The sequence below is a fragment of the Fusarium proliferatum genome (genome assembly GCF_900067095.1).
Source record: "Fusarium proliferatum ET1 genome assembly, contig: FPRO_scaffold001, whole genome shotgun sequence".
In the NCBI taxonomy this organism is placed as follows: Eukaryota; Fungi; Ascomycota; class Sordariomycetes; order Hypocreales; family Nectriaceae; genus Fusarium; species Fusarium proliferatum.
This window is the reverse complement of record NW_022194790.1, coordinates 955,334-968,293: the sequence shown is the minus strand read 5'-3', so window position 1 is coordinate 968,293 and position 12,960 is coordinate 955,334. Positions and strand designations below refer to the sequence as shown.

The 12,960-nt window shown below is 49.7% G+C and overlaps 5 protein-coding genes across 5 annotated transcripts; 1 reads left to right on the top strand and 4 right to left on the bottom strand.

Moving 5' to 3' along the window:
* Nucleotides 1-893: 893 nt before the first annotated feature.
* Nucleotides 894-1,874, bottom strand: FPRO_01772 (uncharacterized protein; the record flags this gene model as incomplete). The annotated part of the gene is made up of 1 exon (XM_031227761.1): nt 894-1,874. One exon carries the CDS (start codon nt 1,872-1,874, stop codon nt 894-896), a length of 981 nt encoding a protein of 326 aa, XP_031074701.1.
* Nucleotides 1,875-3,678: 1,804 nt separating this feature from the next.
* On the bottom strand, nt 3,679-5,028 carry FPRO_01773 (putative biotin synthase; the record flags this gene model as incomplete). The annotated part of the gene is made up of 2 exons (XM_031227750.1): nt 3,679-4,599; nt 4,717-5,028. 2 exons carry the CDS (start codon nt 5,026-5,028, stop codon nt 3,679-3,681), a joined length of 1,233 nt encoding a protein of 410 aa, XP_031074700.1.
* Nucleotides 5,029-6,241: 1,213 nt separating this feature from the next.
* FPRO_01774 (uncharacterized protein) lies at nt 6,242-8,067 on the bottom strand (the record flags this gene model as incomplete). Its single annotated transcript, XM_031227739.1, has 3 exons — nt 6,242-7,695; nt 7,742-7,829; nt 7,918-8,067. 3 exons carry the CDS (start codon nt 8,065-8,067, stop codon nt 6,242-6,244), a joined length of 1,692 nt encoding a protein of 563 aa, XP_031074699.1.
* A 1,806-nt stretch (nt 8,068-9,873) lies between these two features.
* On the top strand, nt 9,874-10,797 carry FPRO_01775 (uncharacterized protein; the record flags this gene model as incomplete). Its single annotated transcript, XM_031227728.1, has 2 exons — nt 9,874-10,470; nt 10,528-10,797. The coding sequence occupies 2 exons, from the start codon at nt 9,874-9,876 to the stop codon at nt 10,795-10,797; spliced, it is 867 nt and encodes a 288-aa protein (XP_031074698.1).
* Nucleotides 10,798-11,117: 320 nt separating this feature from the next.
* On the bottom strand, nt 11,118-11,781 carry FPRO_01776 (uncharacterized protein; the record flags this gene model as incomplete). The annotated part of the gene is made up of 2 exons (XM_031227717.1): nt 11,118-11,533; nt 11,586-11,781. 2 exons carry the CDS (start codon nt 11,779-11,781, stop codon nt 11,118-11,120), a joined length of 612 nt encoding a protein of 203 aa, XP_031074697.1.
* Nucleotides 11,782-12,960: the final 1,179 nt, after the last annotated feature.

Sequence of the window (12,960 nt, the reverse complement as noted above, 5' to 3'; positions counted from 1 at the left end):
TCGGTTATGTCTGTGTAGACCTGGTAGAGTTAAGAATGGATTCAGCCCACCCTGTAACACGTTGAGTGGTTATTCTGGTGATATAATAGCAGTTAGCAAGCACTTCTGTATTGCACTTGCTTTAACGTAAGTATACTTAAAATGTTTTTGAGAAGCCTGACTGTAGAATAACGCCGGCGTTTGACAATACATTTCCTTTATAGGTTAAGCAGTCCTTTCAGACAGATCGAAGCTTGCAAGCATACTATTTTTGCTCTTTACAGATCAAACTGATAATAACCACAGTGAGGACTCAGTTAACATAGAAAACCCTTTATAAACAGGTATAAGTCGCTGGCTATCTATCAACAAGCCCGTATGATTCAAATGTGACCAGCACAAGCACTAAGGCGAAGAGAACCGGATCGGGAAAGCCGTCTCTTTCCTCGTCAATCGAATCGAATGTCAAGCAACAAACGTTCTATCAACCGGATCCATAACGTTCAATTCCCATGAAAAAATCATACATATATCCCCCGTTTACTGTTTCCCAATCGCCAGACACCATTATCCATAATATGGATAGGCAAGCAAAGAAAAATGCAAAAAAGGTGATGGGTGTCTTGTGTGTGCGTGTACGTGTCTCATATGGTCGGTTGCTTGTTGTCTACCCTTGGATGCCTGAGCAGAGACAGGGATGAAACATTGGTCATGCTTGCATTTGAGGCTGCAGGCTCCGTGCCCCGATGCTGAGGCCGGGCGTGTGTGTGTCTGATCGCTGTGTTGGATAAAAAAAGGCTTCACCGAAAAAGTGACGAAGCCAAGAGGGTATAATTCGTTAGGAACATCTGCTTTTCTTTGCTTGGTTTTTTGTCTTTTAACTTCATTTCATTTTTTTCTTCTTAGCATGATATTCAAGCATTGGAATTATCTGCGAGTCGTGAACTAGCATCGCCAACAGGCAGACGAAGATCTGAATAGGCGCTACGCCTCCATGAGGCACGCCACTGCTGGCCTTCAATGAGGCGGCGCCGTAGGGAGGATGTAGAGCGCAGGCTCGATGTCTGTGGCTGTGGTGGTGGTAGTGTCTGCATCTGTTGGGGACGATTGGGGTCCTCTGACTGTAGTGTGCGGCGGAGGATGCGGTGAAGGGATTCGGGAATCTCATGCCATTGGCCAGCTCGGGCAGTGCTGAGCAAGCCTGGAGGGAAGAGAGCTGCAGGGACAGTGTCGCTGTCGTGAAAGATGTGGTCGTTCAGGTAGTTGATTTCACCAGATTCAATGGCGTTCTTCAGCCACTGCTCCCATTCCTCGTCGAGAACAGCTGAAGTGTCTCCGGCGTCACGTCTCGCAACACCGTCCCTGAGGCGCTCGTTCAGTTCAACACCCACACTATCCAGCTCGTCCTCGCTCTCGACCTCCATCATTTCGTTGTACAAATCGTCAATAGCAACGCCTTCCACCTCAACGGACTGATCTCGGTTGGCGCGGGGCAAGTGTTCGATATCGGCCCAGTCAGGGAAACCGTCGGCGGTGGTGTCATGAATAACATACCCCTGCTCCTTCTCGTACTTCTCCTTGGCCCATTTTGTTCCCTCCCACTTGGTCAAGCCTGCGATCTCGGCTCCGGTAAGTTTGAGGCTGTCGAAGGCGCGGAAGAGTCGTCGGTGCCATTGCCAGCGAGAGAGACGGATGCGATGGGTGTGGTGAGTGTAGTCGAGGCCGGGGTACTTGGCTTCCTGGGTGTCGAGGTGGCCGTAGAAAGAGTGTGTTTCCTGCCGAACCTCTGGGATCAAGAGGCGTTGGAGTAGAGCCTGGAAGTTCTGAGGGTCGTTGCTCTTGGGACGAGGGAACATGCACTCGTAAACGAGCTCGTCAATGGAACAGCCCTTCATGGTGGTGGTGAGGTAAGGCCGATGTCGGACAGGTTAAAATGGGTATGAGTTTGACGAAGAGGCTTTAATCTGTTGTATTGTATGACAGTAGTTGCTCGAAAAAGTTGGCAGTAGAAATATGGTCGTTCACGTAATCTCGGTTGTGTTGTGTTGTCGATAGTCCTTTGTACGAGGCAGCAGTAGTGACACGTATTGCTGAGGATCAGATAAGCCAAGGCAGGCAGGCAACCAGAAAGAATGAAAAGTTCAAGTGAGGATTTCAAAACCAGGCTGAGCAGTGGGATTTGTATGCTCGGGCGTTCTCGGCGGGGGTGGAATCAGGCAAGGAACGGCAAAGCCGACGAGGCTTTTGCGACAGAGATACGATAGGGGAGCCGTTAGAGTCTAGCAGACACTTTCGTAGAAACCTGAAAGTAAATTCGAGTGAAGTTTCAACTGTGAGGAACAAAAGAGGAAAGAGTTTAGGTCAGACCAGGGAGGAAAGTGACAAGTTAATATGGATGTATGTGAAGGATGGCATGGCCTTGTATGGTATGGTATGGTATGGTATGCTCATGCATTGGCATGCATTTACCAGTATTAATGCGTCGGGAACAGACCCTCCATCATTTTTTTTTTGTTCCAGGCGGCGGGTTCTTTTTTCTCTTGTCTGGCGCCCCTCCTTCCGTCATGGCTTGGTCCCAGCCTAAGGGCCTTAGTAGGTGTAGGCCAGGGCATCCCCCAGCCCCAGGGACCAGAAACGGCCTTGAGTGGTGCCAATAGCATCCCCCGTCGGGAGCCTACTGGACGTAGAAGGGTCGCTTGATAGGCTGAGGATGATTCTGAGGCCGGGACCTAATGCGCCTGGATTAAAGCTCAACTCTCAGGGTGTACAGTAGGCGGGGGTGTGTAGAGGATGGAGTGTAAGCGGTCTACAGATACAGGCCAGCAATTCTGTCTCTGTCTGTGGTTACAAAGAACCCGAACCTATTAGATTTGTGTAGCAGTCTGCTTGTTGTTTGTTTGTTTTCTGTTGTTGTTGTTGGATCTCTTAATACTACATAGCCTATGCATACTTGCAGTATTCTAGTCTGCCACTTGGTCAGTTGTTGGCCATTGATTCCCTTGTCCATGAACTGCGTGTAACCTGTTCGTTTCAACGCTTGGACGAATGATGTCGCAGGCATTAAACAGAAACGTCATCAGAAAATCTAGTATTTATCCATCATGTTCACCATTTGAGGGATATATGTTCCTTGTATCTATCTACCTGATACAAAGAGGGTTTGTCACACAAGGTGCAGCAGCTCTCACTCGATGCACTTTTTATACACCCTACCAGCTGACCATATACAATTGCACATTTTGCAGACCCAAATGAAAATGACTTTCCAGCAAATACTTAAAACTCAAAAGCTCCTGTAAATCTGATCATCACCACTAACTAACTAAACAAATTCACTGTTCTCGTGGTTGGTCGTCACGAGATTGGCCCAACAAACCCAGAAAATCCGCGGAGTCACGCGCAGAGAATGGTCCTTTTAGCTCCACTACATCTCTTGATTATCCTCGTTATCTCCATCTCATGCGCCTCTGCTAACGTGATGTGATACCTATCGCATTTTATCCGCTCCCTTGGTTATCACTAATAAACCTTGCCTTGTTTTTTTTTTTTTTTTTGTCATTCTCACGACCGGAACGAAGCCGGTGCGGGCCGGGCATGATAAACTTCGATAACTAAGGTAGCATGGAGTTTGCATTACATGGATATGAGGGATGGTGTGCTTCGCTGAAACTTGCATCTCAATTTAAGCAATTCTGACTGTTACAGAACTCGAACTTCAGGTGCAGGTTGGGGAGACTTGTCAAAGCTCTTCATGGGCTCAAGACCCCATCGCCCAAACATGGCGGCGTCCTCGTCCCAGCCATTACACTCCGTTGTAAGCATCTTCTCGCCTGTAAAGATAGCATTCGCACCCGCCATGAAGCACAGTGCCTGCTTCTCCTCCGACATGGTCTTGCGACCCGCTGCGATGCGGATGATGGTCGAGGGCATGATGATACGCGCCGTGGCGATAGTTCGCAACATGCTCGTGAACTCAACCATGGGTCGATCGCCCAGCGGCGTGCCTTTGATGGGGACCAGTGCGTTGACGGGGAAGCTCTCCGGGTGACTTGGGAGTGTCGACACGGTGTGAAGAAGACCAACACGATCTTCGCTGGTCTCGCCGAGACCGAGAATTCCACCTGAGCACACCTTGATACCAGCGTCGCGCACGTGGCTCAGCGTCTGTAGTCGCTCGTCGTAGCTGCGCGTCGTGATGACAGACGGGTAGAACTCACGACTAGTGTCGACGTTGTGGTTGTACGCCGTGAGGCCCGCGGCCTTGAGCTCCTTTGCCTGCTCTGCATCGATCATGCCCAGCGTCACGCAGACCTCCATACCCATGCCCTTGACGCCCTCAACCATAGCTTTGATGTTCTTCAAGCTGTTCTTGCGACCGCGCATATCTCTCCATGCGGCGCCCATGCAGAATCGAGTGCTTCCCTTCTCTTTGGCCGTTCGCGCAGCTGCTAGTACGCTCTCGACGCTCTCTACTCTCTTGGCGGGAACCTTTGTGCCTTCTTGGTAACGGGTCGATTGGGCGCAGTAGGAGCAGTCCTCGGTACAACCGCCTGTCTTGATGTTCATCAGAGTGCAGAGTTGCACTTCGGCGGGGTTGTGCCATCGACGGTGTACCGTGCTCTGAGAGTTTGTGTGTTAGCCATGGTGTTGCTCTGTGAGATATGTCCCTCAATTGAGCTGATCATCGAACGACAACAGCAGTCACAATCGCGATCGAACGAGGAGAGATGCCCTTACAGCTTGGTATGCCAGCTCAAGGGCAGGCTGGTAGTAAATGGCCGCAATCTCCTCCTTGGTCCAGTCATGTCGAACCTGAGTCGCCGTGACAGCTTCCCTCAGAATCTGCTTCCTCTTCTCAGCCCTCTGCTTCTCAATCGCTTCATTGGCTCCAGCCGGAGGAGGAGGCGGCTGCGAAGGTCGAGGATGAAAGTCAACAACTGTTGACATGGCCCGGGAATGTTGCCATCTCGCCGAAGCGGGGAGAGACAAACGGTTACTGTGTGTAACCTGTCGAAGGGCCCTAAAACGGAGAGATGTACCGGGCTTCATTGTGAGAAAGATAATGATAAAAAGGAATGAAAATAGAGAATGTGAGATGAAAGAAGTGAGTGAATTGGTCAAAGTCAATCGAGAGAGGGACAGCAGATTAGCAGTGAGTGAGCTGCAGCAGCATGAGGCACTAAGCCAAGACAAGATGTATGCAGAGCTATGTACAACACCACGGACTAAGTCGAAAGAGCTCAAAACTCTAACATTATGAATGGGCCAGCTCTTGTTGGTGAGCTCTAGACTATAGCTACGCCTCACTCATACCCCCACGGCCGACCTCGGTCAGTCTCCGGTCCTAAACGCAGGCAATTACATACAAAACATCCATGCTACAACTCTCAACTCTTGGGGATATATGCCCCGGTAGTCTCGGCTTTCGGGAGCTTTTCTAGACTGTTGAATTGCCATGGAATACCGTCCTAAACCGCGTCTACCGAGATCCACTAGAACCTGGCGATGATCATCTACGACGGGGGAAGGGATGCAGATGGAAATGGAACCATATGATGTAGCTCAACAGACCTGACTGTTGAACGTAGATCATAATGCCAGCTTATGCCTTACGATTTTATGTCTTTCGAGCGCTGTTGTGAAGCTGTAAAGTTGAGGCTCCATCCCTCGGCCCGCTACCCGTGAACAACAGCATTCATTTTGTTGAAACAGGAATCTTGGCCTGCTACGAGACCCCTGATGGCAATTCGACATTTCTCGTTGGCTCGCCTAGAGAGGGGTTTTGGGATTTTGGTTGAGCTTGGTGAGGGGCCTTGTAGCTTATAACCCCGGGAGAAGCCCGCCCTGGACCGTCTTAGCTACCGTGATCGCGGCACTTTAATGGAGCAATGGCGTAACCGTGGGGTTGCTCAGTGGAGGCTGTTTTGTTCTCAGCTGTTTTGGTCATGTTGAAGAGAAACAATGTTATAGTTATAGTTGAAGTGATAAAGAAACTGTTGTTGTAGTATAAACCCTTAAACACGATATCAAGAAAGTAAGAACAAAGTAACTTGTCAGGAATAAATGCTTGTTGCTCCATGGAGTATATGTATTCATAGTCATTATCTCCCTCAGTCTATCCAAACGCCATATTCTGCAAACCCTATATCTCGTTATATCCAAGATAGATCCATATGAAATCCCAAAATGCTCAATATCGCTCTCAGTGCTCAACACTTGACATCCATGCATACCAATCTCGGTAGTAAATCCGTACCCCAGATTAAGGGTACGCCGGCTCAGCATACCGTCTCCCAGAAACCCCAAGGGGACTGGTCCCCCGCTCATCAGGCGGCATGCGCTTCTCCCATCTCTTTCTCTCAGATCGTGGATCCCATCCGGGATAGTCGCGCCTACGCTCGGCATCCGCATGGCTGCTAGTCCGTCTCTCCATGTCCGGTCGGCGCAGGTACCGATCACGTCTTTCTTCTTCTCTTTCCCGGTCAAGTTCCCGCTGTCGACCCCTTCGTTCTCGCTCGCGGTCTCGTTCCCTTTCTCTATCTCGCTCTTCACGCATCCGCCTTGATCGCTTCAGATCTTCGTCGCTGGACTCTGCTTCTGAGGAAGCTCCCGATATGTCGGAGTAGCTTCTGCTGAGTCGAGATGGAGGAAGTCGGTCTCGGCTTCGGCGTCCGCGGGACGAGTCCGTGTTGTAGGATGGGGCTCTAGGTGGGTTTCTGGTGCGATCTGGGTTGCTGCTGAGTCCGTTGGGGAGAATGTTTGACACTTTCTCGGTCAGCTTTTCTCGTAGGCTGGGGCTGTGGGTTGATCTTCGGCGGGTGGAATCGTCCGAAGCTCTCCCATCTACGCGATGAGGCCGGAATGTTGGGGGCGGGTTGCTAGCAACAGGAGGCGGGCGATCATTCGTTGGTGAATATCGACGAGTCGTCGGCGAAGGCGGGCTTGCTTCAGGTCTTCTCTTTGCGCGAGGAGGGACCGGCTCGTCATCACTAGAGTCTGAGGAGTAGTGCCTGGGCTGACTGTGTCGACGAGGCGGTGCGGGCCGCTTCGCATGAGGGTCCAAATAAGACCCCGGAGGCGCATGCGGTGCATGTGGTGGTACATCTGGCGTAGGTTGCTGGTTATAATCGGAGAAGCTTCGTCTTCGGGCATGTTCGTCAGAGCGGCTGTTGTACCTCTCAGGTGAAGGTCTGGTTGGTCGCCCTCCTGCATGTCTGCCCGGCACATGATTGTACAACGGTCGCTCAGGCCTGGCTCGGGTTCCAGCGAAAGCACTTCCTCTCACGTGGGAGTAGGCGAACTTGGGCTCTGGCCCTTCAGGAGGTTCACCAGGCCCAGCCGGATCTCGTGCTTCTCTGTATGCCTCCCTCTCTCGAGCGTTTGCTTCTTTTCGTAACTTCTCAGCGCACGACTTGTGCCATCGATCCACCTCGACGTCGGCTTGTGTTGGGAATACGGTTGGAGGTAGGTCGGCTGGAAAGTCTGCGCCAGTCTCGGGATGTTTTAGCTGCCAGTTCTTGACGGCGAACTGTAGGAAAGGAACGTGTTCCTCGGGACCGAGGAGAATCTCGAGAGATTCCCATCGTGAGAAGCCTCGAGCGGTAAGGGCAGGTATTGAAGGGGGCGCGAAGTCGTCGTCGGTTGGCTGTAGTGTGTGTTGACATCCAGTAACTTGCCAGATGTATGAGATGGACTCGTGTGGCATTTCAAATAGAGCTTTAAAAGTTAGGTATATGTCGCACAAAGTCGCTATGAAACTTACAGTCATAATCACCTCCAACAGCCTTGTAGAAGGCGGCCAGCTTTTCCGGGGTAAGGTGACAAACGGTTTTATCGCCTATCTCGAGTATCTATTATGACGTAAGGTGGTCAGTATGCGATCTTTCGAATATTGACAAATTTTGGAACTAAGCGGTTGAAGAAAGGGTGCGCGCATACAATATGACGACTAATAGCTCGTAATAGAGCATCTAATAGCTTTGACGGGCTTTTATCCTTCTCATACATATACGAATACTCAATAGCCGGAGGCGGCGGGGTTGACGATGTTGCGCCCGGCGGGGCTTCTGTCTTTGGAGGGGCCGCCATAGTTGAAGAGTCGGAGACGAATAGTGAGGTCAAAGATGCAGGTGAGAAGAGAGGTTGTCGAGAAAAAAAAGATCACGATGAAGGTGGGATCACATCCAGGGCAGATCGCGGGGAAACGTGGATGGCGGTCAGCGGATCGATATCGATATCCAAGATGGACAGTGCAAGTTGTAATGATGCCGTAAACGAGGACGATGGTGCATTCGACAAGACTCTTCAGAAACAACGGAGGAAATCAAACAGTAAAGACGACGATAAAAAGTCGCAAAAGTGCAGAGTAGCACAGACCCGATCAAGTCCCGTCAGGTTCGGGTTGGGATCCAATACCTTATATGAAATGGAGCCCAGCGGATGAATGAAATGACAATGACAACCTAAACTACCTGAGTCAAAAAGTAAGGCAAGGCAAGGCAGGGCAATGCCAGGCAGAGTTGACCGGGGTAGACTTGGCGAAGAAGTGGGCAGAAAGACGAGGATCTTTTTATTTAGGTAGGTATTCAAGGGGAAGAGAGGGAAAAAAGCACGAGCACAGGAACAAGACAACGGTAAACAAGGCACAAAGAGACAAGAACGGAAGACAGACAGAAGAAAAGACGCTTGCTGGTGCTGCTGCTTGTGAGAGTGAGAGGAAAAGACTTGGTTCCATGATTTGACTGGTCTCTTGCATGGATGTGCCTGGGAGACTGCGGGTGGCTGACAAAAGGTTGCTCCTAGCAGATACTCTGTACAGTAAGGTATAGCACAATAAGCAGCTGACTCTTGTATCATCCGGAGCTACTACTAGTCTACGTCTATCTAAGTTATTTGCCATGTTGATCTTTTGTTTCTTCAATCTCTTTGTTACACTGCCTTTATCTTGTTAATCCTCTCTGCGGTGTTTATAACTATCCCGCCCGTCTCCCATCGGAATCTACAATAACAGCGTACTTCCGAGAAACAAACACAACGCATCATGAACTGACATATCATAACGCAAATAGACATCATATCACATCGCAGCAGCCCTTCATTGCCGGCCCCTCGTGGCCTGACACGTGCATCTGTGTTGTAGGCGCCCCGGGTGATCCCTCCCACGAGGACCAGGCAGTACAAAAGTTCAAGTCGAAATAGAAGTGGATTCCGTCTTCTTCATTTTCGCAACGGTCTACGGCTGTGTAAGATAATCTAAGCCCATAACACGAAAATAGCTGCTTTCAAACCTGGTTGGTTCCCTCTTGAGGCTGAGCTTACTGTACTTTTTGCTGTGTCGCAGAAACGGTGTGCTGAGCTGAACCCCCACCAAGGTCCGTGAGATGATTTGACATGGGCTGAATAATCTCGAAGATTCTTACATGTTCCCTCAGCGTCATTTGAGGCTGATAGATCAGTTTATTCGGATATTTTCGTGAGCGGGACAGACGGTATGTACAACGTGAGAATGAACAAAGCATCTTGTGAAACAACATGGCACTGATGTCATTGTTTATTCGAGGACAGGGGACCATTTTTAATTGACGGCCTAACCAAGCAAATCTATTCCGAAAACCCGGAGCAGAGGCCGTTGAGTACGGTGATGTAGGGTAAGCCATTTTTCGTAGGGCAGAACCAGGGTTGACTCCACTAACTCCAATGAGGTAACGGTCATCTCCAATTTCATCTCGTACTGTTGGCCTCTTCTTCTGAAAGTTGAGACAAGCAATTCCGAGCTTTGTGACGTCTTTGTCTACTTCTTTCACACTCCTTCTGAAATACTTCTTTGTATAATCGCTGAGCTTTGATCCGCTTCTCTTCTACGCCTCTTCACCGTATTCTTGGTATCAGACCACCATGGACGCCCTCAAATCAGCCATCACCCCCATCACGCATAACCTCCCCGCGCCGATTCGCGACTTGGGCGTTTCCATCATCGGCGAGACGTGCTACAAATCTCTCCTTCTCGACGTCAACATCGAGGATGCCGATTGCATCAAGTTCGCTGTCTCCAAGGCTCTCGGCATCGGTATCATCGCCGCTTCGTCCATCGTCAAGGTTCCCCAGATCCTGAAGCTCATCAACTCCAAGTCCGCCGAGGGTGTATCTTTCCTCTCATACCTTCTCGAGACGGCGTCGTACATCATCTCGCTCGCCTACAACTTCCGAAATGGCTTCCCTTTCAGCACCTATGGCGAGACTGCTTTGATCGTGGGACAGAATGTTATCATTTCCGTGCTTGTTCTGAACTATAGCGGCCGTGCTAGTCTGGCTGCTGTGTTTGTCGCTGCGCTTGCTGGAACTGTTGCTACGCTGTTTGCCGAGAATGTCGTGGATGCGCAGACCTTGAGCTACCTCCAGGCTGGTGCTGGTGTTCTGAGCGTTGCCAGCAAGCTGCCTCAGATCCTCACCATCTTCCAGCAGGGCGGTACTGGTCAGCTTAGCGCTTTCGCTGTAAGTCAATCTTCTTTTCTCCCCTCTTCGTTTGTACAATGACTAATGGTCATACAGGTCTTCAACTACCTCGCTGGTTCTTTGTCCCGAATCTTCACAACCCTCCAGGAGGTCGACGACAAGCTCATTCTCTATGGATTCGTCTCCGGCTTCGTCCTCAACGCCATCCTTGCTCTCCAGATGATCTTCTACTGGAATGCTCCCTCTGAGAAGGCCAAGGGCAAGCAGCCTGTTGCCCCCATTGCGGCCAAGCCTGCTGTTCTGACACCCTCTTCCTCTACCACTGCTACTCCCAAGAAGAGCCCTACCACTCGCCGACGTGGTTAGATGGTCACACCCTTTTTGTGTGTTGCGTTTGCTTTATAGACTCGATTTGTCATAATCATTTTTAATAAGATTTTACTGTTACGCGCTTTGCTTCATGATGCTTTGCTGTGTGATTTTGACATGCATTTGTTGTCAAATGTTACACGAAAACGTGTGATGCTAACTACTTACATAAACGTGTTGCACAAAACCTACCGATGATGCTATCCGAAGCAGTGGTGCAAATGGTATCCCCCCTATATGCTGCCCGTTGAACGCCGTCGTAGTAAACCAAAGTGTCGCTAATCCTTTTCCATTACCCAGTTCCATACAATATCCAATCAAAACATTGATGCAGTAACTCTGTTCCATGTCGCACGTGTAGGTCGATCGTTTCGACCTGCGCATTGGAGACAATGTCGCTGTTCACCAAGGTTGCTCACAGAGCAGCTGAAGCAAACATGCTTGCCACAAGCACTGCACGAATGATCCTCGTTGTTGACACCATCGATGTCCATGCCATCATCGCCGCTGTTGAGACTGGCACCACAGTCGTCGCAGTTCGAGGGGGTGAGTTGTGTTTGGCCCAGGCTGGTTGTCGGGGCTGAAGGCGCCGAAGAGATGTTCCAGAACCGGTGGAGAGATTGTTGGTTTGATTCAGGTCGAGCAGGTTCGAGTGGTACTTGTATGTTCTCAGACGGAAGTTCAGTGTGTTGATGCTGGCTCTGCGCAGAGTAGAGCATGTTGAGAGTACGTTCTGAACTCAATTAGCACATGTACAGTGCATGGTTACTTGTATAAAAGCCTACCATGAATTATCTCTTCTGAAGGTCGATTATCCCGGAATCGCTTCATGGTTCGACTGTGAAGATGAATAGGCGTCGATGCCATGATCGCGAAAGGATTGGTAATGGAGTTGCCGAGTCGAGGAGGAGAGTCGAAGGATGAGACGGATGAGGGAGAGGCGCAGAGCTCAGAGACGGATCGCTTGCGTTTATGGGCCATTTTGGTTATGGGAAGGACAGGTTTTTGAGTGTATAGAAGGGAGTCGAAACAATTAGGTCAATGTTATCCGTACAATGGATGTAAATAGAGAGGATGAGGTGAGATGGATCAACTTCTCTACGGGAACTGAGACGAGACTGAGACTGTGGGGCTCGAGTTGGCTGCGCGACATGACGCGCTTAAGTGGTGACGTTGGACGCGTTAATGGCCCACGCCAATCATCGCGCTACACTTACCTACCTTGCCTATCCTGGCTATCCTTCTATAATACACAAAACGTCCATCTTGGGATGGGTGGATAGATATCTTCATATTTACACTTACCCTACATAAGGTAATCTAGGAATAAGAGGACTTGAGCTGGGCGTGGAATTTCCTCTCCATGAGAAGTCTGTATGAACCACACATCTATCTCTCTATTATGAGCAATATTTCTACAGAACAAATTGTGACTATCCTTAGTACAATCCCAGGTCTACTTATATCATGTCTAAGTGCTTCGTTCGCATACCTTGCCCTTCAGCGCAGCCATGTAACCCCATCGAATTTAATATCACACACATCGGTGCAGTTCAGTCGAAGTATGAGAACTATGGCCAACTTACTAAGTTTTCTATGCCTAATCCATCTATAGCCGCAACATGCAGTCCCTGTACCAAGCTTCTACTGATATCTTATTTCCGGGCGAAAATCTACCCCAGCTGCCACCTGCGGCCCACCGGAATATAAGTGGACGAGGGCACAGAGAGTTTGAGATTATGCCACCAACAAGACTCGACAGGCAACACAACTTGTTGCACCCGGACCCAGTTGCAGTGTGACGAGATGACATAAGCTGTCTGGATTCTGGGGTCAGTCTATGTCTGAGCGTCTTTATGAATGTAAGTATGTTGAGTCTAGTGCTTGTACGGAATAAACAGCTAGATTTATTTTGTTAATTCCATGTCAATTCCTCTTGCTCGTCTATAGCCAAAGCTGAAGTACCTATGTATGTGACTAACAGTAGAGATGAGGCCTCCCCACGTTCATGACTGGAACTAAAGTACTAAGCCCGCCTCAACCTGCCAATGCTATCCCAAGCGCTCATCGCCGTATAAGGCAATCCTCGTTGCATGTTTACGCTGCATGTTAAGCAGCCTGTCCGTCAGTAAACATATGAAGATGGTTTTGAGTTGTTTC